The 27,197-nt window shown below is 43.5% G+C and overlaps 1 protein-coding gene across 4 annotated transcripts in view; it reads right to left on the bottom strand.

Annotated features, from left to right (window-relative positions):
- Positions 1 to 27,197, bottom strand: part of LOC112241406 (semaphorin-4F) — a 56,702-nt gene that overhangs the window by 27,455 nt on the left and 2,050 nt on the right. For all 4 annotated transcript variants that reach the window (XM_042315551.1, XM_042315550.1, XM_042315552.1 and 1 more), the window contains 3 exons: positions 26,820 to 26,879; positions 24,654 to 24,752; positions 21,366 to 21,477 (listed from right to left, as the gene is read on the bottom strand). In XM_042315551.1, coding sequence (XP_042171485.1) covers positions 21,366 to 21,477; positions 24,654 to 24,752; positions 26,820 to 26,879 — 271 coding nt within the window. The remainder of the gene's footprint in view (positions 1 to 21,365; positions 21,478 to 24,653; positions 24,753 to 26,819; positions 26,880 to 27,197) is intronic.

Raw genomic sequence — 27,197 nt, 5'->3', positions numbered from 1 at the left:
AACAGCAGTGTGTGTGTCTAACCTAAACAGCAGTGTGTGTGTCAACCTACAGTAACAGCAGTGTGTGTGTCTAACCTACAGTAACAGCAGTGTGTGTCTAACCTACAGTAACAGCAGTGTGTGTCTAACCTACAGTAACAGCAGTGTGTGTGTCTAACCTACAGTAACAGCAGTGTGTGTCTAACCTACAGTAACAGCAGTGTGTGTGTCTAACCTACAGTAACAGCAGTGTGTGTGTCTAACCTACAGTAACAGCAGTGTGTGTGTCTAACCTAGTAACAGCAGTGTGTGTGTCTAACCTACAGTAACAGCAGTGTGTGTGTCTAACCTACAGTAACAGCAGTGTGTGTGTCTAACCTAACAGTAACAGCAGTGTGTGTGTCTAACCTACAGTAACAGCAGTAACAGCAGTGTGTGTCTAACCTACAGTAACAGCAGTGTGTGTGTCTAACCTACAGTAACAGCAGTGTGTGTGTCTAACCTACAGTAACAGCAGTGTGTGTGTAACCTACAGTAACAGCAGTGTGTGTGTCTAACCTACAGTAACAGCAGTGTGTGTGTCTAACCTACAGTAACAGCAGTGTGTGTCTAACCTGCAGTAACAGCAGTGTGTGTGTCTAACCTAACAGTAACAGCAGTGTGTGTGTCTAACCTACAGTAACAGCAGTGTGTGTCTAACCTACAGTAACAGCAGTGTGTGTGTCTAACCTACAGTAACAGCAGTGTGTGTACAGTAACAGCAGTGTGTGTCTAACCTACAGTAACAGCAGTGTGTGTGTCTAACCTACAGTAACAGCAGTGTGTGTGTCTAACCTACAGTAACAGCAGTGTGTGTCTAACCTACAGTAACAGCAGTGTGTGTGTCCTAAGTAACAGCAGTGTGTGTCTACAGTAACAGCAGTGTGTGTCTAACCTACAGTAACAGCAGTGTGTGTGTCTAACCTACAGTAACAGCAGTGTGTGTGTCTAACCTGCAGTAACAGCAGTGTGTGTGTGTCTAACCTACAGTAACAGCAGTGTGTGTGTCTAACCTACAGTAACAGCAGTGTGTGTGTCTAACCTACAGTAACAGCAGTGTGTGTCTAACCTACAGTAACAGCAGTGTGTGTGTCTAACCTACAGTAACAGCAGTGTGTGTGTCTAACCTACAGTAACAGCAGTGTGTGTGTCTAACCTACAGTAACAGCAGAGTGTGTCTAACCTACAGTAACAGCAGTGTGTGTCTAACCTACAGTAACAGCAGTGTGTGTAACAGCAGTGTCTAACCTACAGTAACAGCAGTGTGTGTGTCTAACCTACAGTAACAGCAGTGTGTGTGTCTAACCTACAGTAACAGCAGTGTGTGTGTCTAACCTACAGTAACAGCAGTGTGTGTGTCTAACCTACAGTAACAGCAGTGTGTGTCTAACCTACAGTAACAGCAGTGTGTGTGTCTAACCTACAGTAACAGCAGAGTGTGTGTCTAACCTACAGTAACAGCAGTGTGTGTCTAACCTACAGTAACAGCAGAGTGTGTGTCTAACCTACAGTAACAGCAGTGTGTGTCTAACCTACAGTAACAGCAGTGTGTGTGTCTAACCTGCAGTAACAGCAGTGTGTGTCTAACCTACAGTAACAGCAGTGTGTGTGTCTAACCTACAGTAACAGCAGTGTGTGTGTCTAACCTACAGTAACAGCAGTGTGTGTGTCTAACCTACAGTAACAGCAGTGTGTGTGTCTAACCTACAGTAACAGCAGTGTGTGTGTCTAACCTACAGTAACAGCAGTGTGTGTCTAACCTACAGTAACAGCAGTGTGTGTCTAACCTAACAGTAACAGCAGTGTGTGTGTCTAACCTACAGTAACAGCAGTGTGTGTCTAACCTACAGTAACAGCAGTGTGTGTGTCTAACCTACAGTAACAGCAGTGTGTGTGTCTAACCTACAGTAACAGCAGTGTGTGTCTAACCTACAGTAACAGCAGTGTGTGTCTAACCTACAGTAACAGCAGTGTGTGTGTCTAACCTACAGTAACAGCAGTGTGTGTGTCTAACCTACAGTAACAGCAGTGTGTGTCTAACCTACAGTAACAGCAGTGTGTGTCTAACCTACAGTAACAGCAGTGTGTGTGTCTAACCTACAGTAACAGCAGAGTGTGTGTCTAACCTACAGTAACAGCAGTGTGTGTGTCTAACCTACAGTAACAGCAGTGTGTGTGTCTAACCTACAGTAACAGCAGTGTGTGTCTAACCTACAGTAACAGCAGAGTGTGTGTCTAACCTACAGTAACAGCAGTGTGTGTGTCTAACCTACAGTAACAGCAGAGTGTGTGTCTAACCTACAGTAACAGCAGTGTGTGTGTCTAACCTACAGTAACAGCAGTGTGTGTCTAACCTACAGTAACAGCAGTGTGTGTGTCTAACCTACAGTAACAGCAGTGTGTGTGTCTAACCTACAGTAACAGCAGTGTGTGTGTCTAACCTACAGTAACAGCAGTGTGTGTGTCTAACCTACAGTAACAGCAGTGTGTGTGTCTAACCTACAGTAACAGCAGTGTGTGTGTCTAACCTACAGTAACAGCAGTGTCTAACCTACAGTAACAGGTGTGTGTCTAACCTACAGTAACAGCAGTGTGTGTGTCTAACCTGTGTAACAGCAGAGTGTGTGTCTAACCTACAGTAACAGCAGTGTGTGTGTCTAACCTACAGTAACAGCAGTGTGTGTGTCTAACCTACAGTAACAGCAGTGTGTGTGTCTAACCTGCAGTAACAGCAGTGTGTGTCTAACCTACAGTAACAGCAGAGTGTGTGTCTAACCTACAGTAACAGCAGTGTGTGTCTAACCTACAGTAACAGCAGTGTGTGTGTCTAACCTACAGTAACAGCAGTGTGTGTGTCTAACCTACAGTAACAGCAGTGTGTGTCTAACCTACAGTAACAGCAGTGTGTGTGTCTAACCTACAGTAACAGCAGTGTGTGTGTCTAACCTACAGTAACAGCAGTGTGTGTGTCTAACCTACAGTAACAGCAGTGTGTGTGTGTCTAACCTACAGTAACAGCAGAGTGTGTGTGTCTAACCTACAGTAACAGCAGAGTGTGTGTGTCTAACCTACAGTAACAGCAGTGTGTGTGTCTAACCTACAGTAACAGCAGTGTGTGTCTAACCTACAGTAACAGCAGTGTGTGTCTAACCTACAGTAACAGCAGAGTGTGTCTAACCTAGCAGCAGTGTGTGTGTCTAACCTACAGTAACAGCAGTGTGTGTCTAACCTACAGTAACAGCAGTGTGTGTCTAACCTACAGTAACAGCAGAGTGTGTGTCTAACCTACAGTAACAGCAGTGTGTGTGTCTAACCTACAGTAACAGCAGTGTAACCTACAGTAACAGCAGTGTGTGTGTCTAACCTACAGTAACAGCAGTGTGTGTCTAACCTACAGTAACAGCAGTGTGTGTCTAACCTACAGTAACAGCAGAGTGTGTGTCTAACCTACAGTAACAGCAGTGTGTGTGTCTAACCTACAGTAACAGCAGTGTGTGTGTCTAACCTACAGTAACAGCAGTGTGTGTGTCTAACCTACAGTAACAGCAGTGTGTGTGTCTAACCTACAGTAACAGCAGTGTGTGTCTAACCTACAGTAACAGCAGTGTGTGTGTCTAACCTACAGTAACAGCAGTGTGTGTGTCTAACCTACAGTAACAGCAGAGTGTGTGTCTAACCTACAGTAACAGCAGTGTGTCTAACCTACAGTAACAGCAGTGTGTCTAACCTACAGTAACAGCAGTGTGTGTGTCTAACCTACAGTAACAGCAGTGTGTAACAGCAGTGTGTGTGTCTAACCTACAGTAACAGCAGTGTGTGTCTAACCTGCAGTAACAGCAGTGTGTGTGTCTAACCTACAGTAACAGCAGAGTGTGTGTCTAACCTACAGTAACAGCAGAGTGTGTGTCTAACCTACAGTAACAGCAGTGTGTCTAACCTACAGTAACAGCAGTGTGTGTCTAACCTACAGTAACAGCAGTGTGTGTCTAACCTACAGTAACAGCAGAGTGTGTCTAACCTACAGTAACAGCAGAGTGTGTGTCTAACCTACAGTAACAGCAGTGTGTCTAACCTACAGTAACAGCAGAGTGTGTCTAACCTACAGTAACAGCAGTGTGTGTGTCTAACCTACAGTAACAGCAGAGTGTGTGTCTAACCTACAGTAACAGCAGTGTGTCTAACCTACAGTAACAGCAGTGTGTGTGTCTAACCTACAGTAACAGCAGAGTGTGTGTCTAACCTACAGTAACAGCAGTGTGTGTGTCTAACCTACAGTAACAGCAGTGTGTGTCTAACCTCTAACCTACAGTAACAGCAGAGTGTGTGTCTAACCTACAGTAACAGCAGTGTGTGTCTAACCTACAGTAACAGCAGTGTGTCTAACCTACAGTAACAGCAGTGTGTGTCTAACCTACAGTAACAGCAGAGTGTGTGTCTAACCTACAGTAACAGCAGTGTGTGTGTCTAACCTACAGTAACAGCAGTGTGTCTAACCTACAGTAACAGCAGTGTGTGTCTAACCTGCAGTAACAGCAGAGTGTGTGTCTAACCTACAGTAACAGCAGTGTGTCTAACCTACAGTAACAGCAGAGTGTGTCTAACCTACAGTAACAGCAGAGTGTGTGTCTAACCTACAGTACCAGCAGAGTGTGTCTAACCTACAGTAACAGCAGAGTGTGTGTCTAACCTACAGTAACAGCAGTGTGTGTCTAACCTACAGTAACAGCAGTGTGTGTGTCTAACCTACAGTAACAGCAGTGTGTGTGTGTGTCTAACCTACAGTAACAGCAGTGTGTGTCTAACCTACAGTAACAGCAGTGTGTGTCTAACCTACAGTAACAGCAGTGTGTGTAACCTACAGTAACAGCAGTGTGTGTCTAACCTACAGTAACAGCAGTGTGTGTGTCTAACCTACAGTAACAGCAGTGTGTGTGTCTAACCTACAGTAACAGCAGTGTGTGTCTAACCTACAGTAACAGCAGTGTGTGTCTAACCTACAGTAACAGCAGTGTGTGTCTAACCTACAGTAACAGCAGTGTGTGTCTAACCTGCAGTAACAGCAGTGTGTGTCTAACCTACAGTAACAGCAGTGTGTGTGTCTAACCTACAGTAACAGCAGTGTGTGTGTCTAACCTACAGTAACAGCAGTGTGTGTGTCTAACCTACAGTAACAGCAGTGTGTGTCTAACCTACAGTAACAGCAGTGTGTGTGTCAGCAACCTACAGTAACAGCAGTGTGTGTGTCTAACCTACAGTAACAGCAGTGTGTGTGTCTAACCTACAGTAACAGCAGTGTGTGTCTAACCTGCAGTAACAGCAGTGTGTCTAACCTACAGTAACAGCAGTGTGTGTCTAACCTACAGTAACAGCAGTGTGTGTGTCTAACCTACTAACCTACAGTAACAGCAGTGTGTGTGTCTAACCTACAGTAACAGCAGTGTGTGTGTCTAACCTACAGTAACAGCAGTGTGTGTGTCTAACCTACAGTAACAGCAGTGTGTCTAACCTACAGTAACAGCAGAGTGTGTGTGTCTAACCTACAGTAACAGCAGAGTGTGTGTGTCTAACCTACAGTAACAGCAGTGTGTCTAACCTACAGTAACAGCAGTGTGTGTCTAACCTGCAGTAACAGCAGAGTGTATGTCTAACCTACAGTAACAGCAGTGTGTCTAACCTACAGTAACAGCAGAGTGTGTGTGTCTAACCTACAGTAACAGCAGTGTGTGTGTCTAACCTACAGTAACAGCAGTGTGTGTGTCTAACCTACAGTAACAGCAGTGTGTGTGTCTAACCTACAGTAACAGCAGTGTGTGTGTCTAACCTACAGTAACAGCAGAGTGTGTGTCTAACCTACAGTAACAGCAGTGTGTGTGTCTAACCTACAGTAACAGCAGTGTGTGTCTAACCTACAGTAACAGCAGTGTGTGTCTAACCTACAGTAACAGCAGTGTGTGTCTAACCTACAACAGTAACAGCAGTGTGTGTGTAACCTACAGTAACAGCAGTGTGTGTCTAACCTACAGTAACAGCAGTGTGTGTGTCTAACCTACAGTAACAGCAGTGTGTGTGTCTAACCTACAGTAACAGCAGTGTGTGTCTAACCTACAGTAACAGCAGTGTGTGTCTAACCTACAGTAACAGCAGTGTGTGTGTCTAACCTACAGTAACAGCAGTGTGTGTCTAACCTACAGTAACAGCAGTGTGTGTGTAACAGCAGTAACCTACAGTAACAGCAGAGTGTGTGTCTAACCTACAGTAACAGCAGTGTGTGTGTCTAACCTACAGTAACAGCAGTGTGTGTCTAACCTACAGTAACAGCAGTGTGTGTGTCTAACCTACAGTAACAGCAGTGTGTGTCTAACCTACAGTAACAGCAGTGTGTGTCTAACCTACAGTAACAGCAGTGTGTCTAACCTACAGTAACAGCAGTGTGTGTGTCTAACCTACAGTAACAGCAGTGTGTGTGTCTAACCTACAGTAACAGCAGTGTGTGTGTCTAACCTACAGTAACAGCAGTGTGTGTCTAACCTACAGTAACAGCAGTGTGTGTGTCTAACCTGTGTCTAACAGTAACAGCAGTGTGTGTGTGTCTAACCTACAGTAACAGCAGTGTGTGTGTCTAACCTACAGTAACAGCAGTGTGTGTGTCTAACCTACAGTAACAGCAGTGTGTGTGTGTGTCTAACCTACAGTAACAGCAGTGTGTGTCTAACCTACAGTAACAGCAGTGTGTGTGTCTAACCTACAGTAACAGCAGTGTGTGTCTAACCTACAGTAACAGCAGTGTGTGTCTAACCTACAGTAACAGCAGTAACCTAGTAACAGCAGTGTGTGTCTAACCTACAGTAACAGCAGAGTGTGTGTCTAACCTACAGTAACAGCAGTGTGTGTCTAACCTACAGTAACAGCAGTGTGTGTCTAACCTACAGTAACAGCAGTGTGTGTCTAACCTACAGTAACAGCAGTGTGTGTCTAACCTACAGTAACAGCAGTGTGTGTGTGTGTCTAACCTACAGTAACAGCAGTGTGTGTCTAACCTAGTAACAGCAGTGTGTGTCTAACCTACAGTAACAGCAGTGTGTGTGTCTAACCTACAGTAACAGCAGTGTGTGTCTAACCTACAGTAACAGCAGTGTGTGTGTCTAACCTACAGTAACAGCAGTGTGTGTCTAACCTGCAGTAACAGCAGTGTGTCTAACCTACAGTAACAGCAGTGTGTGTCTAACCTACAGTAACAGCAGTGTGTGTGTCTAACCTACAGTAACAGCAGTGTGTGTGTGTCTAACCTACAGTAACAGCAGTGTGTGTGTCTAACCTACAGTAACAGCAGAGTGTGTGTGTCTAACCTACAGTAACAGCAGTGTGTGTGTCTAACCTACAGTAACAGCAGTGTGTGTGTCTAACCTACAGTAACAGCAGTGTGTGTCTAACCTGCAGTAACAGCAGTGTATGTCTAACCTGCAGTAACAGCAGTGTGTGTCTAACCTACAGTAACAGCAGTGTGTGTGTCTAACCTACAGTAACAGCAGTGTGTGTGTCTAACCTACAGTAACAGCAGTGTGTGTGTCTAACCTACAGTAACAGCAGTGTGTGTGTCTAACCTACAGTAACAGCAGTGTGTGTGTCTAACCTGCAGTAACAGCAGTGTGTCTAACCTACAGTCAACCTACAGTAACAGCAGTGTGTGTCTAACCTACAGTAACAGCAGTGTGTGTGTCTAACCTACAGTAACAGCAGTGTGTGTCTAACCTACAGTAACAGCAGTGTGTGTGTCTAACCTACAGTAACAGCAGTGTGTGTCTAACCTACAGTAACAGCAGTGTGTGTCTAACCTACAGTAACAGCAGTGTGTGTGTCTAACCTACAGTAACAGCAGTGTGTGTGTCAACCTACAGTAACAGCAGTGTGTGTGTCTAACCTACAGTAACAGCAGTGTGTGTCTAACCTACAGTAACAGCAGTGTGTGTGTCTAACCTACAGTAACAGCAGTGTGTGTGTCTAACCTACAGTAACAGCAGTGTGTGTGTCTAACCTACAGTAACAGCAGTGTGTGTGTCTAACCTACAGTAACAGCAGTGTGTGTGTCTAACCTACAGTAACAGCAGTGTGTGTGTCTAACCTACAGTAACAGCAGTGTGTTAACCTACAGTAACAGCAGTGTGTGTGTCTAACCTACAGTAACAGCAGAGTGTGTGTGTGTCTAACCTACAGTAACAGCAGTGTGTGTCTAACCTACAGTAACAGCAGTGTGTGTGTCTAACCTACAGTAACAGCAGTGTGTGTGTCTAACCTACAGTAACAGCAGTGTGTGTCTAACCTACAGTAACAGCAGTGTGTGTCTAACCTACAGTAACAGCAGTGTGTGTGTCTAACCTACAGTAACAGCAGTGTGTGTCTAACCTACAGTAACAGCAGTGTGTGTGTCTAACCTACAGTAACAGCAGTGTGTGTGTCTAACCTAAGTAACAGCAGTGTGTCTAACCTACAGTAACAGCAGTGTGTGTGTCTAACCTACAGTAACAGCAGTGTGTAACAGCAGTGTCTAACCTACAGTAACAGCAGTGTGTGTGTCTAACCTACAGTAACAGCAGTGTGTGTGTCTAACCTACAGTAACAGCAGTGTGTGTGTCTAACCTACAGTAACAGTAACAGCAGTACTAACCTACAGTAACAGCAGTGTGTGTCTAACCTACAGTAACAGCAGTGTGTGTGTAACTAACCTACAGTAACAGCAGTGTGTGTCTAACCTACAGTAACAGCAGTGTGTGTGTCTAACCTACAGTAACAGCAGTGTGTGTGTCTAACCTACAGTAACAGCAGTGTGTGTCTAACCTACAGTAACAGCAGTGTGTGTCTAACCTACAGTAACAGCAGTGTGTGTGTCTAACCTACAGTAACAGCAGTGTGTGTGTCTAACCTACAGTAACAGCAGTGTGTGTGTCTAACCTACAGTAACAGCAGTGTGTGTGTCTAACCTACAGTAACAGCAGTGTGTGTCTAACCTACAGTAACAGCAGTGTGTGTCTAACCTACAGTAACAGCAGTGTGTGTCTAACCTACAGTAACAGCAGTGTGTGTCTAACCTACAGTAACAGCAGTGTGTGTGTCTAACCTACAGTAACAGCAGTGTGTGTCTAACCTACAGTAACAGCAGTGTGTGTCTAACCACAGTAACAGTAACAGCAGTGTGTGTCTAACCTACAGTAACAGCAGTGTGTGTGTCTAACCTACAGTAACAGCAGTGTGTGTCTAACCTACAGTAACAGCAGTGTGTGTGTCTAACCTACAGTAACAGCAGTGTGTGTCTAACCTACAGTAACAGCAGTGTGTGTGTCTAACCTACAGTAACAGCAGTGTGTCTAACCTACAGTAACAGCAGTGTGTGTGTCTAACCTACAGTAACAGCAGTGTGTGTCTAACCTACAGTAACAGCAGTGTGTGTGTCTAACCTACAGTAACAGCAGTGTGTGTCTAACCTACAGTAACAGCAGTGTGTGTGTCTAACCTACAGTAACAGCAGTGTGTGTCTAACCTACAGTAACAGCAGTGTGTGTCTAACCTACAGTAACAGCAGTGTGTGTGTCTAACCTACAGTAACAGCAGTAACCTACAGTAACAGCAGTGTGTGTGTCTAACCTACAGTAACAGCAGTGTGTGTCTAACCTACAGTAACAGCAGTGTGTGTGTCTAACCTACAGTAACAGCAGTGTGTGTCTAACCTACAGTAACAGCAGTGTGTCTAACCTAACCTACAGTAACAGCAGTGTGTGTGTCTAACCTACAGTAACAGCAGTGTGTGTGTCTAACCTACAGTAACAGCAGTGTGTGTGTCTAACCTACAGTAACAGCAGTGTGTCTAACCTACAGTAACAGCAGTGTGTGTCTAACCTACAGTAACAGCAGTGTGTGTCTAACCTACAGTAACAGCAGTGTGTGTCTAACCTACAGTAACAGCAGTGTGTGTGTCTAACCTACAGTAACAGCAGTGTGTGTCTAACCTACAGTAACAGCAGTGTGTGTCTAACCTACAGTAACAGCAGTGTGTGTGTCTAACCTACAGTAACAGCAGTGTGTGTCTAACCTACAGTAACAGCAGTGTGTGTCTAACCTACAGTAACAGCAGTGTGTGTGTCTAACCTACAGTAACAGCAGTGTGTGTCTAACCTACAGTAACAGCAGTGTGTGTGTCTAACCTACAGTAACAGCAGAGTGTGTGTCTAACCTACAGTAACAGCAGTGTGTGTCTAACCTACAGTAACAGCAGAGTGTGTGTCTAACCTACAGTAACAGCAGTGTGTGTCTAACCTACAGTAACAGCAGAGTGTGTGTCTAACCTACAGTAACAGCAGTGTGTGTGTCTAACCTACAGTAACAGCAGTGTGTCTAACCTACAGTAACAGCAGTGTGTGTCTAACCTACAGTAACAGCAGTGTGTGTCTAACCTACAGTAACAGCAGTGTGTGTGTGTCTAACTAACCTACAGTAACAGCAGTGTGTGTGTCTAACCTACAGTAACAGCAGCAGTGTGTGTGTCTAACCTACAGTAACAGCAGTGTGTGTCTAACCTACAGTAACAGCAGTGTGTGTCTAACCTACAGTAACAGCAGTGTGTGTCTAACCTACAGTAACAGCAGTGTGTGTGTCTAACCTACAGTAACAGTGTGTCTAACCTAGTAACAGTGTGTGTGTCTAACCTACAGTAACAGCAGTGTGTGTGTCTAACCTACAGTAACAGCAGTGTGTGTGTCTAACCTACAGTAACAGCAGTGTGTGTGTCTAACCTACAGTAACAGCAGTGTGTGTCTAACCTACAGTAACAGCAGTGTGTGTGTCTAACCTACAGTAACAGCAGTGTGTGTGTCTAACCTACAGTAACAGCAGTGTGTGTCTAACCTACAGTAACAGCAGTGTGTGTCTAACCTACAGTAACAGCAGTGTGTGTGTCTAACCTACAGTAACAGCAGTGTGTGTCTAACCTACAGTAACAGCAGAGTGTGTGTCTAACCTACAGTAACAGCAGTGTGTGTGTCTAACCTACAGTAACAGCAGTGTGTGTGTCTAACCTACAGTAACAGCAGAGTGTGTGTGTCTAACCTACAGTAACAGCAGAGTGTGTGTCTAACCTACAGTAACAGCAGAGTGTGTGTCTAACCTACAGTAACAGCAGTGTGTCTAACCTACAGTAACAGCAGAGTGTGTGTGTCTAACCTACAGTAACAGCAGTGTGTGTGTCTAACCTACAGTAACAGCAGTGTGTGTGTAACCTACAGTAACAGCAGTGTGTGTCTAACCTACAGTAACAGCAGTGTGTGTGTCTAACCTACAGTAACAGCAGTGTGTGTGTCTAACCTACAGTAACAGCAGTGTGTGTGTCTAACCTACAGTAACAGCAGTGTGTGTCTAACCTACAGTAACAGCAGTGTGTGTGTCTAACCTACAGTAACAGCAGTGTGTGTCTAACCTACAGTAACAGCAGTGTGTGTGTCTAACCTACAGTAACAGCAGTGTGTGTCTAACCTACAGTAACAGCAGTGTGTCTAACCTACAGTAACAGCAGTGTGTGTCTAACCTACAGTAACAGCAGTGTGTGTCTAACCTACAGTAACAGCAGTGTGTGTCTAACCTACAGTAACAGCAGTGTGTGTCTAACCTACAGTAACAGCAGAGTGTGTGTGTCTAACCTACAGTAACAGCAGTGTGTGTGTCTAACCTACAGTAACAGCAGTGTGTGTGTCTAACCTACAGTAACAGCAGTGTGTGTCTAACCTACAGTAACAGCAGTGTGTGTCTAACCTACAGTAACAGCAGTGTGTGTGTCTAACCTACAGTAACAGCAGTGTGTGTCTAACCTACAGTAACAGCAGTGTGTGTGTCTAACCTACAGTAACAGCAGTGTGTGTGTCTAACCTAACAGTAACAGCAGCAGTGTGTGTGTCTAACCTACAGTAACAGCAGTGTGTGTGTCTAACCTACAGTAACAGCAGTGTGTAACAGTCTAACCTACAGTAACAGCAGAGTGTGTGTCTAACCTACAGTAACAGCAGTGTGTGTGTCTAACCTACAGTAACAGTGTGTGTGTCTAACCTACAGTAACAGCAGTGTGTGTGTCTAACCTACAGTAACAGCAGTGTGTGTGTCTAACCTACAGTAACAGCAGTGTGTGTGTGTGTCTAACCTACAGTAACAGCAGTGTGTGTCTAACCTACAGTAACAGCAGTGTGTGTCTAACCTACAGTAACAGCAGAGTGTGTGTCTAACCTACAGTAACAGCAGTGTGTGTGTCTAACCTACAGTAACAGCAGTGTGTGTCTAACCTACAGTAACAGCAGTGTGTGTGTCTAACCTACAGTAACAGCAGTGTGTGTCTAACCTACAGTAACAGCAGTGTGTGTGTCTAACCTACAGTAACAGCAGTGTGTCTAACCTACAGTAACAGCAGTGTGTGTCTAACCTACAGTAACAGCAGTGTGTGTGTCTAACCTACAGTAACAGCAGTGTGTGTCTAACCTACAGTAACAGCAGTGTGTGTCTAACCTACAGTAACAGCAGTGTGTGTCTAACCTACAGTAACAGCAGTGTGTGTGTCTAACCTACAGTAACAGCAGTGTGTGTGTCTAACCTACAGTAACAGCAGTGTGTGTGTCTAACCTAACAGTAACAGCAGTGTGTGTGTCTAACCTACAGTAACAGCAGTGTGTGTGTAACAGCAGTGTGTGTCTAACCTACAGTAACAGCAGTGTGTGTGTGTAAACCTACAGTAACCTAGTAACAGCAGTGTGTGTGTCTAACCTACAGTAACAGCAGTGTGTGTGTCTAACCTACAGTAACAGCAGTGTGTGTCTAACCTACAGTAACAGCAGTGTGTGTGTCTAACCTACAGTAACAGCAGTGTGTGTGTCTAACCTACAGTAACAGCAGTGTGTGTGTCTAACCTACAGTAACAGCAGTGTGTGTGTCTAACCTACAGTAACAGCAGTGTGTGTGTCTAACCTACAGTAACAGCAGTGTGTGTGTCTAACCTACAGTAACAGCAGTGTGTGTGTCTAACCTACAGTAACAGCAGTGTGTGTGTCTAACCTACAGTAACAGCAGTGTGTGTGTCTAACCTACAGTAACAGCAGTGTGTGTCTAACCTACAGTAACAGCAGTGTGTGTCTAACCTACAGTAACAGCAGTGTGTGTCTAACCTACAGTAACAGCAGTGTGTCTAACCTACAGTAACAGCAGTGTGTGTGTCTAACCTACAGTAACAGCAGAGTGTGTGTCTAACCTACAGTAACAGCAGTGTGTGTGTCTAACCTACAGTAACAGCAGTGTGTGTCTAACCTAGTAACAGTAACAGTAACAGCAGTGTGTCTAACCTACAGTAACAGCAGAGTGTGTGTCTAACCTACAGTAACAGCAGTGTGTGTCTAACCTACAGTAACAGCAGTGTGTGTGTCTAACCTACAGTAACAGCAGTGTGTGTCTAACCTACAGTAACAGCAGAGTGTGTGTCTAACCTACAGTAACAGCAGTGTGTGTGTCTAACCTACAGTAACAGCAGTGTGTGTCTAACCTACAGTAACAGCAGTGTGTGTGTCTAACCTACAGTAACAGCAGTGTGTGTGTCTAACCTACAGTAACAGCAGTGTGTGTGTCTAACCTACAGTAACAGCAGTGTGTGTGTCTAACCTACAGTAACAGCAGTGTGTGTCTAACCTACAGTAACAGCAGTGTGTGTCTAACCTACAGTAACAGCAGTGTGTCTAACCTACAGTAACAGCAGAGTGTGTGTCTAACCTACAGTAACAGCAGTGTGTGTCTAACCTAGCAGTAACAGTGTGTGTCTAACCTACAGTAACAGCAGTGTGTGTCTAACCTACAGTAACAGCAGAGTGTGTGTCTAACCTACAGTAACAGCAGTGTGTGTGTCTAACCTACAGTAACAGCAGTGTGTGTGTCTAACCTACAGTAACAGCAGTGTGTGTCTAACCTACAGTAACAGCAGTGTGTGTGTCTAACCTACAGTAACAGCAGTGTGTGTCTAACCTACAGTAACAGCAGTGTGTGTCTAACCTACAGTAACAGCAGTGTGTGTGTCTAACCTACAGTAACAGCAGAGTGTGTGTCTAACCTAGTAACAGCAGTGTGTGTGTCTAACCTACAGTAACAGCAGTGTGTCTAACCTACAGTAACAGCAGTGTGTGTGTCTAACCTACAGTAACAGCAGTGTGTGTCTAACCTACAGTAACAGCAGTGTGTGTGTCTAACCTACAGTAACAGCAGTGTGTGTCTAACCTACAGTAACAGCAGTGTGTGTCTAACCTACAGTAACAGCAGTGTGTGTCTAACCTACAGTAACAGCAGTGTGTGTGTCTAACCTACAGTAACAGCAGTGTGTGTCTAACCTACAGTAACAGCAGTGTGTGTGTCTAACCTACAGTAACAGCAGTGTGTGTCTAACCTACAGTAACAGCAGTGTGTGTCTAACCTACAGTAACAGCAGTGTGTGTGTCTAACCTACAGTAACAGCAGTGTGTGTGTCTAACCTACAGTAACAGCAGTGTGTGTCTAACCTACAGTAACAGCAGTGTGTGTGTCTAACCTACAGTAACAGCAGTGTGTGTGTCTAACCTACAGTAACAGCAGTGTGTGTGTCTAACCTAACAGTAACAGCAGTGTGTGTGTGTCTAACCTACAGTAACAGCAGTGTGTGTCTAACCTACAGTAACAGCAGTGTGTGTGTCTAACCTACAGTAACAGCAGTGTGTGTGTCTAACCTACAGTAACAGCAGTGTGTGTCTAACCTGCAGTAACAGCAGTGTGTGTCTAACCTGCAGTAACAGCAGTGTGTGTGTCTAACCTACAGTAACAGCAGTGTGTGTGTCTAACCTACAGTAACAGCAGTGTGTGTGTCTAACCTACAGTAACAGCAGTGTGTGTGTCTAACCTACAGTAACAGCAGTGTGTGTCTAACCTACAGTAACAGCAGTGTGTGTGTCTAACCTAACAGTAACAGCAGCAGTGTGTGTGTCTAACCTACAGTAACAGCAGTGTGTGTGTCTAACCTAGTAACAGTAACAGCAGTGTGTGTGTCTAACCTACAGTAACAGCAGTGTGTGTGTCTAACCTACAGTAACAGCAGTGTGTGTAACAGTGTGTAACCTACAGTAACAGCAGAGTGTGTGTCTAACCTACAGTAACAGCAGTGTGTGTGTCTAACCTACAGTAACAGCAGTGTGTGTGTCTAACCTACAGTAACAGCAGTGTGTGTCTAACCTGCAGTAACAGCAGAGTGTGTGTCTAACCTACAGTAACAGCAGTGTGTGTCTAACCTACAGTAACAGCAGTGTGTGTCTAACCTACAGTAACAGCAGTGTGTGTGTCTAACCTACAGTAACAGCAGTGTGTGTGTCTAACCTACAGTAACAGCAGTGTGTGTCTAACCTACAGTAACAGCAGTGTGTGTGTCTAACCTACAGTAACAGCAGTGTGTGTGTCTAACCTACAGTAACAGCAGTGTGTGTCTAACCTACAGTAACAGCAGTGTGTGTGTCTAACCAGTGTGTGTGTCTAACAGTAACAGCAGTGTGTGTCTAACCTACAGTAACAGCAGTGTGTGTGTCTAACCTACAGTAACAGCAGTGTGTGTCTAACCTACAGTAACAGCAGTGTGTGTCTAACCTACAGTAACAGCAGTGTGTGTCTAACCTACAGTAACAGCAGTGTGTGTGTCTAACCTACAGTAACAGCAGTGTGTGTGTCTAACCTACAGTAACAGCAGTGTGTGTGTCTAACCTACAGTAACAGCAGTGTGTGTCTAACCTACAGTAACAGCAGTGTGTGTCTAACCTACAGTAACAGCAGTGTGTGTGTCTAACCTACAGTAACAGCAGAGTGTGTGTGTCTAACCTACAGTAACAGCAGAGTGTGTGTCTAACCTACAGTAACAGCAGTGTGTGTAACAGCAGTGTCTAACCTACAGTAACAGCAGAGTGTGTCTAACCTACAGTAACAGCAGTGTGTGTCTAACCTACAGTAACAGCAGAGTGTGTGTCTAACCTACAGTAACAGCAGAGTGTGTGTCTAACCTACAGTAACAGCAGTGTGTGTGTCTAACCTACAGTAACAGCAGTGTGTGTGTCTAACCTACAGTAACAGCAGTGTGTGTGTCTAACCTACAGTAACAGCAGTGTGTGTGTCTAACCTACAGTAACAGCAGTGTGTGTGTCTAACCTACAGTAACAGCAGTGTGTGTCTAACAGTAACAGTGTGTGTGTCTAACCTACAGTAACAGCAGTGTGTGTGTCTAACCTACAGTAACAGCAGTGTGTGTGTCTAACCTACAGTAACAGCAGTGTGTGTCTAACCTGTGTGTCAGTAACAGCAGTGTGTGTGTCTAACCTACAGTAACAGCAGTGTGTGTCTAACCTACAGTAACAGCAGAGTGTGTGTCTAACCTACAGTAACAGCAGTGTGTGTGTCTAACCTACAGTAACAGCAGTGTGTGTCTAACCTACAGTAACAGCAGTGTGTCTAACCTACAGTAACAGCAGTGTGTGTCTAACCTACAGTAACAGCAGTGTGTGTGTCTAACCTACAGTAACAGCAGTGTGTGTCTAACCTACAGTAACAAGTGTGTGTCTAACCTACAGTAACAGCAGTGTGTGTGTCTAACCTGCAGTAACAGCAGTGTGTGTGTCTAACCTACAGTAACAGCAGTGTGTGTCTAACCTACAGTAACAGCAGTGTGTGTGTCTAACCTACAGTAACAGCAGTGTGTGTCTAACCTACAGTAACAGCAGTGTGTGTCTAACCTACAGTAACAGCAGTGTGTGTCTAACCTACAGTAACAGCAGTGTGTGTCTAACCTACAGTAACAGCAGTGTGTGTCTAACCTACAGTAACAGCAGAGTGTGTGTCTAACCTACAGTAACAGCAGTGTGTGTCTAACCTACAGTAACAGCAGAGTGTGTGTCTAACCTACAGTAACAGCAGTGTGTGTGTCTAACCTACAGTAACAGCAGTGTGTCTAACCTACAGTAACAGCAGTGTGTGTCTAACCTACAGTAACAGCAGTGTATGTGTCTAACCTACAGTAACAGCAGAGTGTGTGTCTAACCTACAGTAACAGCAGAGTGTGTGTGTCTAACCTACAGTAACAGCAGTGTGTGTCTAACCTACAGTGTGTGTCTAACCTACAGTAACAGCAGTGTGTGTGTCTAACCTACAGTAACAGCAGTGTGTGTCTAACCTACAGTAACAGCAGTGTAACCTACAGTAACAGCAGTGTGTGTGTCTAACCTACAGTAACAGCAGAGTGTGTGTCTAACCTACAGTAACAGCAGTGTGTGTCTAACCTACAGTAACAGCAGCAGAGTGTGTGTGTCTAACCTACAGTAACAGCAGTGTGTGTGTCTAACCTACAGTAACAGCAGTGTGTGTGTCTAACCTACAGTAACAGCAGTGTGTCTAACCTACAGTAACAGCAGTGTGTGTGTCTAACCTACAGTAACAGCAGAGTGTGTGTCTAACCTACAGTAACAGCAGTGTGTCTAACCTACAGTAACAGCAGTGTGTGTCTAACCTGCAGTAACAGCAGTGTGTGTGTCTAACCTACAGTAACAGCAGAGTGTGTGTCTAACCTACAGTAACAGCAGAGTGTGTGTCTAACCTGCAGTAACAGCAGTGTGTCTAACCTCAACCTGTGTGTCTAACCTACAGTAACAGCAGTGTGTGTCTAACCTACAGTAACAGCAGTGTGTCTAACCTACAGTAACAGCAGTGTGTCTAACCTACAGTAACAGCAGTGTGTGTCTAACCTACAGTAACAGCAGTGTGTGTGTCTAACCTACAGTAACAGCAGTGTGTGTCTAACCTGTGTGTCTAACCTGTAACAGCAGTGTGTGTCTAACCTGCAGTAACAGCAGTGTGTGTGTCTAACCTACAGTAACAGCAGTGTGTGTCTAACCTACAGTAACAGCAGTGTGTGTCTAACCTACAGTAACAGCAGTGTGTGTCTAACCTACAGTAACAGCAGTGTGTGTGTCTAACCTACAGTAACAGCAGAGTGTGTGTCTAACCTACAGTAACAGCAGTGTGTCTAACCTACAGTAACAGCAGTGTGTCTAACCTACAGTAACAGCAGTGTGTGTGTCTAACCTACAGTAACAGCAGAGTGTGTGTCTAACCTACAGTAACAGCAGTGTGTGTTTCTAACCTACAGTAACAGCAGAGTGTGTCTAACCTACAGTAACAGCAGTAACAGTGTGTGTCTAACCTACAGTAACAGCAGTGTGTGTGTCTAACCTACAGTAACAGCAGTGTGTGTCTAACCTACAGTAACAGCAGTGTGTGTCTAACCTACAGTAACAGCAGAGTGTGTCTAACCTACAGTAACAGCAGTGTGTGTCTAACCTACAGTAACAGCAGTGTGTGTGTCTAACCTACAGTAACAGCAGAGTGTGTGTCTAACCTACAGTAACAGCAGTGTGTGTCTAACCTACAGTAACAGCAGTGTGTGTGTCTAACCTACAGTAACAGCAGTGTGTGTGTCTAACCTACAGTAACAGCAGTGTGTGTGTCTAACCTACAGTAACAGCAGTGTGTGTCTAACCTACAGTAACAGCAGTGTGTGTGTCTAACCTACAGTAACAGCAGTGTGTGTGTAACCTACAGTAACAGCAGTGTGTGTGTCTAACCTACAGTAACAGCAGTGTGTGTGTCTAACCTACAGTAACAGCAGTGTGTGTGTCTAACCTACAGTAACAGCAGTGTGTGTCTAACCTACAGTAACAGCAGTGTGTGTGTCTAACCTACAGTAACAGCAGTGTGTGTCTAACCTACAGTAACAGCAGTGTGTCTAACCTACAGTAACAGCAGAGTGTGTGTCTAACCTACAGTAACAGCAGTGTGTGTGTCTAACCTACAGTAACAGCAGTGTGTGTCTAACCTACAGTAACAGCAGTGTGTGTGTCTAACCTACAGTAACAGCAGTGTGTGTCTAACCTACAGTAACAGCAGTGTGTGTGTCTAACCTACAGTAACAGCAGTGTGTGTGTCTAACCTACAGTAACAGCAGTGTGTGTCTAACCTACAGTAACAGCAGTGTGTGTGTCTAACCTACAGTAACAGCAGTGTGTGTGTCTAACCTACAGTAACAGCAGTGTGTGTCTAACCTACAGTAACAGCAGTGTGTGTCTAACCTACAGTAACAGCAGTGTGTGTGTCTAACCTACAGTAACAGCAGTGTGTGTCTAACCTGCAGTAACAGCAGTGTGTGTGTCTAACCTACAGTAACAGCAGTGTGTGTGTCTAACCTACAGTAACAGCAGTGTGTGTGTCTAACCTACAGTAACAGCAGTGTGTGTCTAACCTAACAGTAACAGCAGCAGTGTGTGTGTCTAACCTACAGTAACAGCAGAGTGTGTGTCTAACCTACAGTAACAGCAGTGTGTGTCTAACCTACAGTAACAGCAGAGTGTGTGTCTAACCTACAGTAACAGCAGTGTGTGTCTAACCTACAGTAACAGCAGTGTGTGTGTCTAACCTACAGTAACAGCAGAGTGTGTGTCTAACCTACAGTAACAGCAGTGTGTGTCTAACCTACAGTAACAGCAGTGTGTGTCTAACCTACAGTAACAGCAGTGTGTGTCTAACCTACAGTAACAGCAGTGTGTGTCTAACCTACAGTAACAGCAGTGTGTGTCTAACCTACAGTAACAGCAGTGTGTGTGTCTAACCTACAGTAACAGCAGTGTGTGTCTAACCTACAGTAACAGCAGTGTGTGTGTCTAACCTACAGTAACAGCAGTGTGTGTCTAACCTACAGTAACAGCAGTGTGTGTGTCTAACCTACAGTAACAGCAGTGTGTGTCTAACCTACAGTAACAGCAGTGTGTGTCTAACCTACAGTAACAGCAGTGTGTCTCTAACCTACAGTAACAGCAGTGTGTGTCTAACCTACAGTAACAGCAGTAACAGTGTGTGTCTAACCTACAGTAACAGCAGTGTGTGTGTCTAACCTACAGTAACAGCAGTGTGTGTCTAACCTACAGTAACAGCAGTGTGTGTGTCTAACCTACAGTAACAGCAGTGTGTGTCTAACCTACAGTAACAGCAGTGTGTGTCTAACCTACAGTAACAGCAGTGTGTGTCTAACCTACAGTAACAGCAGTGTGTGTGTCTAACCTACAGTAACAGCAGTGTGTGTCTAACCTACAGTAACAGCAGTGTGTGTCTAACCTACAGTAACAGCAGTGTGTGTGTCTAACCTACAGTAACAGCAGTGTGTGTGTCTAACCTACAGTAACAGCAGTGTGTGTGTCTAACCTACAGTAACAGCAGTGTGTGTCTAACCTACAGTAACAGCAGTGTGTGTGTCTAACCTACAGTAACAGCAGTGTGTGTCTAACCTACAGTAACAGCAGTAACAGCAGTGTGTGTGTCTAACCTACAGTAACAGCAGTGTGTGTCTAACCTACAGTAACAGCAGTGTGTGTGTCTAACCTACAGTAACAGCAGTGTGTGTCTAACCTACAGTAACAGCAGTGTGTGTCTAACCTACAGTAACAGCAGTGTGTGTCTAACCTACAGTAACAGCAGTGTGTGTGTAACAGCAGTGTGTGTGTCTAACCTACAGTAACAGCAGTGTGTGTCTAACCTACAGTAACAGCAGTGTGTGTCTAACCTGCAGTAACAGCAGTGTGTGTCTAACCTACAGTAACAGCAGTGTGTGTCTAACCTACAGTAACAGCAGTGTGTGTCTAACCTACAGTAACAGCAGTGTGTGTCTAACCTACAGTAACAGCAGTGTGTGTCTAACCTACAGTAACAGCAGTAACAGTGTGTCTAACCTACAGTAACAGCAGTGTGTGTGTCTAACCTACAGTAACAGCAGTGTGTGTGTCTAACCTACAGTAACAGCAGTGTGTGTCTAACCTACAGTAACAGCAGTGTGTGTGTCTAACCTACAGTAACAGCAGTGTGTGTGTGTGTAACTAACCTACAGTAACAGCAGTGTGTGTGTCTAACCTACAGTAACAGCAGTGTGTGTCTAACCTGTGTGTGTGTGTGTCTAACCTACAGTAACAGCAGTGTGTGTCTAACCTGCAGTAACAGCAGTGTGTGTGTCTAACCTACAGTAACAGCAGTGTGTGTGTCTAACCTACAGTAACAGCAGTGTGTGTGTCTAACCTACAGTAACAGCAGTGTGTGTGTCTAACCTACAGTAACAGCAGTGTGTGTCTAACCTACAGTAACAGCAGTGTGTGTGTCTAACCTGCAGTAACAGCAGTGTGTGTGTCTAACCTGCAGTAACAGCAGTGTGTGGCTAACCTACAGTAACAGCAGTGTGTGTGTCTAACCTGCAGTAACAGCAGTGTGAGGTTTTCTGGGATCATAAGGACATTTCCCCTTCCCATTCTCCATCTTCACCTTGTCACCACCTTCCTTCACTAGGACAAACGTCACTGGGTCCTGAACACACACACAGTCTATATTTAGTAGTGTATGTGAACCAGTGGAGGCTGCTGAGGGGAGGACGGCTCATAATAATGGTTGGAACGGAGACAATGGAACGGCATCAAACACAAGGAAACCATATGTTTGATGTATTTGATATGGTTCCACTGATTCCGCTCCAGCCATTACCACGAGCCTCGTCTCCCCATTTAAGGTCCCGCCTCCTGTGACGTGACATCATGTGTGTAAGCCTATCAACTAAATACATGAACTGAATGAATAACATGTGTTTCACCACAACAGTTAAAGAGCATCTAGCAGGTGTATCATAATAATAATAATATTATAGGTGTAGAGTATAATAATAATAATAATATAGGTGTAGAGTATAATAATATTATAGGTGTAGAGTATAATAATAATATAGGTGTAGAGTATAATAATATTATAGGTGTAGAGTATAATAATAAGAATATAGGTGTAGAGTATAATAATAATAATATAGGTATAGAATGTAATAATAACAATAATAATAATAATATAGGTGTAGAGTATAATAATATTATAGGTTTAGAGGATAATAATAATAATATACAGTGCCTTGCGAAAGTATTCGGCCCCCTTGAACTTTGCGACCTTTTGCCACATTTCAGGCTTCAAACATAAAGATATAAAACTGTATTTTTTTGTGTAGAATCAACAACAAGTGGGACACAATCATGAAGTGGAACAACATTTATTGGATATTTCAAACTTTTTTAACAAATCAAAAACTGAAAAATTGGGCGTGCAAAATTATTCAGCCCCCTTAAGTTAATACTTTGTAGCGCCACCTTTTGCTGCGATTACAGCTGTAAGTAGCTTGGGGTATGTCTCTATCAGTTTTGCACATCGAGTGACTGAAATTTTTTCCCATTCCTCCTTGCAAAACAGCTCGAGCTCAGTGAGGTTGGATGGAGAGCATTTGTGAACAGCAGTTTTCAGTTCTTTCCACAGATTCTCGATTGGATTCAGGTATGGACTTTGACTTGGCCATTCTAACACCTGGATATGTTTATTTTTGAACCATTCCATTGTAGATTTTGCTTTATGTTTTGGATCATTGTCTTGTTGGAAGACAAATCTCCGTCCCAGTCTCAGGTCTTTTGCAGACTCCATCAGGTTTTCTTCCAGAATGGTCCTGTATTTGGCTCCATCCATCTTCCCATCAATTTTAACCATCTTCCCTGTCCCTGCTGAAGAAAAGCAGGCCCAAACCATGATGCTGCCACCACCATGTTTGACAGTGGGGATGGTGTGTTCAGGGTGATGAGCTGTGTTGCTTTTACGCCAAACATAACGTTTTGCATTGTTGCCAAAAAGTTCAATTTTGGTTTCATCTGACCAGAGCACCTTCTTCCACATGTTTGGTGTGTCTCCCAGGTGGCTTGTGGCAAACTTTAAATGACACTTTTTATGGATATCTTTAAGAAATGGCTTTCTTCTTGCCACTCTTCTTCATAAAGGCCAGATTTGTGCAATATACGACTGATTGTTGTCCTATGGACAGAGTCTCCCACCTCAGCTGTAGATCTCTGCAGTTCATCCAGAGTGATCATGGGCCTCTTGGCTGCATCTCTGATCAGTCTTCTCCTTGTATGAGCTGAAAGTTTAGAGGGACGGCCAGGTCTTGGTAGATTTGCAGTGGTCTGATACTCCTTCCATTTCAATATTATCGCTTGCACAGTGCTCCTTGGGATGTTTAAAGCTTGGGAAATCTTTTTGTATCCAAATCCAGCTTTAAACTTCTTCACAACAGTATCTCGGACCTGCCTGGTGTATTCCTTGTTCTTCATGATGCTCTCTGCGCTTTTAACGGACCTCTGAGACTATCACAGTGCAGGTGCATTTATATGGAGACTTGATTACACACAGGTGGATTGTAGTTATCATCATTAGTCATTTAGGTCAACATTGGATCATTCAGAGATCCTCACTGAACTTCTGGAGAGAGTTTGCTGCACTGAAAGTAAAAGGGCTGAATAATTTTGCACGTCCAATTTTTCAGTTTTTGATTTGTTAAAAAAGTTTGAAATATCCAATAAATGTCGTTCCACTTCATGATTGTGTCCCACTTGTTGTTGATTCTTCACCAAAAAATACAGTTTTATATCTTTATGTTTGAAGCCTGAAATGTGGCAAAAGGTCGCAAAGTTCAAGGGGGCCGAATACTTTCCAAGGCACTGTAGGTGTAGAGTATAATAATAATATAGGTGTAGAGTATAATAATAATATAGGTGTAGAGTATAATAATAATATAGGTGTAGAGTATAATAATAATATTATAGGTGTAGAGTATAATAATAATAATATAGGTGTAGAGTATAATAATAATAATATAGGTGTAGAGTATAATAATAATATAGGTGTAGAGTATAATAATAATAATAATAACAATAATATAGGTATAAAATGTAATAATAACAATAATAATAATAATATAGGTGTAGAGTATAATAATAATATAGGTGTAGAGTATAATAATAATATAGGTGTAGAGTATAATAATAATATAGGTGTAGAGTATAATAATAATATAGGTGTAGAGTATAATAATAATATAGGTGTAGAGTATAATAATAATATAGGTGTAGAGTATAATAATAATATAGGTGTAGAGTATAATAATAATAATATAGGTGTAGAGTATAATAATAATAATAATAATGACAATAATATAGGTATAGAATGTAATAATAACAATAATAATAATAATATAGGTGTAGAGTATAATAATAATATAGGTGTAGAGTATAATAATAATATAGGTGTAGAGTATAATAATAATAATATAGGTGTAGAGTATAATAATAATAATGATAATAATATAGGTATAGAATGTAATAATAACAATAATAATGATAATATAGGTGTAGAGTATAATAATAATATAGGTGTAGAGTATAATAATAATAATATAGGTGTAGAGTATAATAATAATAATATAGGTGTAGAGTATAATAATAATAATATAGGTGTAGAGTATAATAATAATAATAATACCAATAATAATAATAGGTGTAGAGTATCATAATAATAATGAAAATATAGGTGTAGAGTATAATAATAATATAGGTGTAGAGTATAATAATAATAATGATAATATAGGTGTAGAGTATGAGAAGAGACAGAGGAGAGAGAACGTGACTGACAATGAAAGCACACTTGGGATTGTAGGCGTAGGAGCCACAGACGTAGATCCTTCCATCCTTCAGAACCTCCAGCAGACAGATGTAGTTATAACAGTCATCCTGTAGAGACAGACAAAGAAACATGTCTCAAACAGCATCCTATTCTCCCCTATAGGCCCTGGTCAAAAGTGGTTCACTGAATAGGGGACTAGGGTGCCATTTAAGATTACCAGATGGGGAAAACGTAAGCCTGTTTGTATCTCTAATTCTTTATGATCTATGGAGCAAAGAACCACCCTTGCTGTCTCTGGCTGGTCGGTTCCCCTCTCTCCACTGGGATTCTCTGCCTCAAACCCTATTACAGAGCCTGAGTCACTGACTTACTGGTGCTCTTCCATGCCATCCCTAGGAGGGGTGCATCACTTGAGTGGGTTGAGTCACTGACGTGATCTTCCTGTCTGGGTTGGCGCCCCCCCTTGGGTTGTGCCGTGGCGGAGATCTTTGTGGGCTATACTCGGCCTTGTCTCAGGATGGTAAGTTGGTGGTTGAAGATATCCCTCTAGTGGTGTGGGGGCTGTGCTTTGGCTAAGTTGGTGAGGTTATATCCTGCCTATTTGGCCCTGTCTGGGGGTATCATCGGATGGGGCCACAGTGTCTCCTGACCCCTCCTGTCTCAGCCTCCAGTATTTATGCTGCAGTAGTTTATGTGTCGGGGGGCTAGGGTCAGTCTGTTATATCTGGAGTACTGCTCCTGTCTTATCCGGTGTCCTGTGTGAATTTAAGTATGCTCTCTCTAATTCTCTCTCTCTCTTTCTTTCTCTCTCTCGGAGGAACTGAGCACTAGGACCATGCCTCAGGCCTACCTGACATGATGACTCCTTGCTGTCCCCAGTCCACCTGGCCATGCTGCTGCTCCAGTTTCAACTGTTTTGCCTGCGGCTATGGAACCCTGACCTGTTCACTGGACGTGCTACCTGTCCCAGACCTGCTGTTTTCAACTCTCTAGAGACAGCAGGAGCGGTAGAGATACTCTTTATGATCGGCTATGAAAAGACAACTGACATCTACTCCTGAGGTGCTGACTTGCTGCACCCTCGACAACTACTGTGATTATTATTATTTGACCATGCTGGTCATTTATGAACATTTGAACATCTTGGCCATGTTCTGTTATAATCTCCACCCGGCACAGGCAGAAGAGGACTGGCCACCCCACATAGCCTGGTTCCTCTCTAGGTTTCTTCCTAGGTTTTGGCCTTTCTAGGGAGATTTCCTAGCCACCGTGCTTCTACACCTGCATTGCTTGCTGTTTGGGGTTTTACGCTGGGTTTCTGTACAGCACTTTGAGATATCAGCTGATGTAAGAAGTGCTTTATAAATACATTTGATTTGATATGCAGAAACAGTTCCAGTGCCCTGGGATAAGGAATATTTTGGGGATTTTCAAGTCCCTGATTGCCTTTTAGTTTAAGCTAGGCTGAAGCGCGTTTGGCAACTCCTTCTTACCACAGGGCCATAACAGAGCAGGATAAAGTTGCCTCTAGACACAGATCTCAGGTCAGTTTACATTCCTTACCATAATGGCTAAGGTTAGGATTTGGGGTAGATAGCATGATCCTAGATCAGGAGAACCTGGCTCTAAACAAATCAATAAAATATGGTTATAATCAGAAGTACAATGCAGGGTTTCTCAACTCAGGTGCCAGGAACACAATGTGTACAGGCCAAGGTTGGTTTTCATATTACTCCCATTGAATAAACGGTAGCGAAGAACTCTAACTCCCGGACTATTTAAGGTAAGTCATGCTTCTGTTTATCAGTCTTTGAAGATGACCAGATACAAAGTGAAAAGTCATCTGAAAGCCAAACATACAGGATGTGATGTGTTGTTGACAGGAAGCTGAAGAGTCAGTAAAGCAGTCGTTATGGTAACGAATTCGTACATCATGACATAGATGAGTATCACAAAAGGCAAGGTGATGGGTGTGAAGCATGGCATCAACTTTAACCACGTACATACACTACAGAGCAGCACACAGACACACACACACACAGACACACACAGACACAGACACACACACACAGACACAGACAGACACACACACACACAGACACACACACACACACACAGACACACAGTTGTCTTGCCACTTCAAACACAGATCAAGAGCACCCCACGTTGCTCACCTCTCTCTTGCCTTTATACATACAGGACTTCCTCTCCTCTTCTGTTGCCTCCCACTTAATCTGCAGAGACAGAGACGGAAGTCAAAGAGAGAACACACAAACACATACAGTTACATCACACAGTTAAACATCAGGTTAAGCCCAGTACTGGACTAAAAAGCAGTGTCAGTGGAGAATCTCTATTGAGAAAGTTGTCCAGGACTAGGTTTAATCAATGTCTGGCATAGTGTGTTTGTCCTGGGTAAGACGTAGGTTTTTCTATGGTTTTGTGTTCATGAATACTCCCATCATGAAAACACCGAAATAAATACATACTCGTTTCACTGCCAGTTAGCTAAGATCAAGAGTGGAAATATGCACAGATAACCGTGCACACAC

The sequence above is a fragment of the Oncorhynchus tshawytscha genome, unplaced genomic scaffold (assembly GCF_018296145.1).
Source record: "Oncorhynchus tshawytscha isolate Ot180627B unplaced genomic scaffold, Otsh_v2.0 Un_scaffold_7382_pilon_pilon, whole genome shotgun sequence".
NCBI lineage: Eukaryota > Metazoa > Chordata > Actinopteri > Salmoniformes > Salmonidae > Oncorhynchus > Oncorhynchus tshawytscha.
This window is presented reverse-complemented; position numbering and strand designations above follow the sequence as displayed.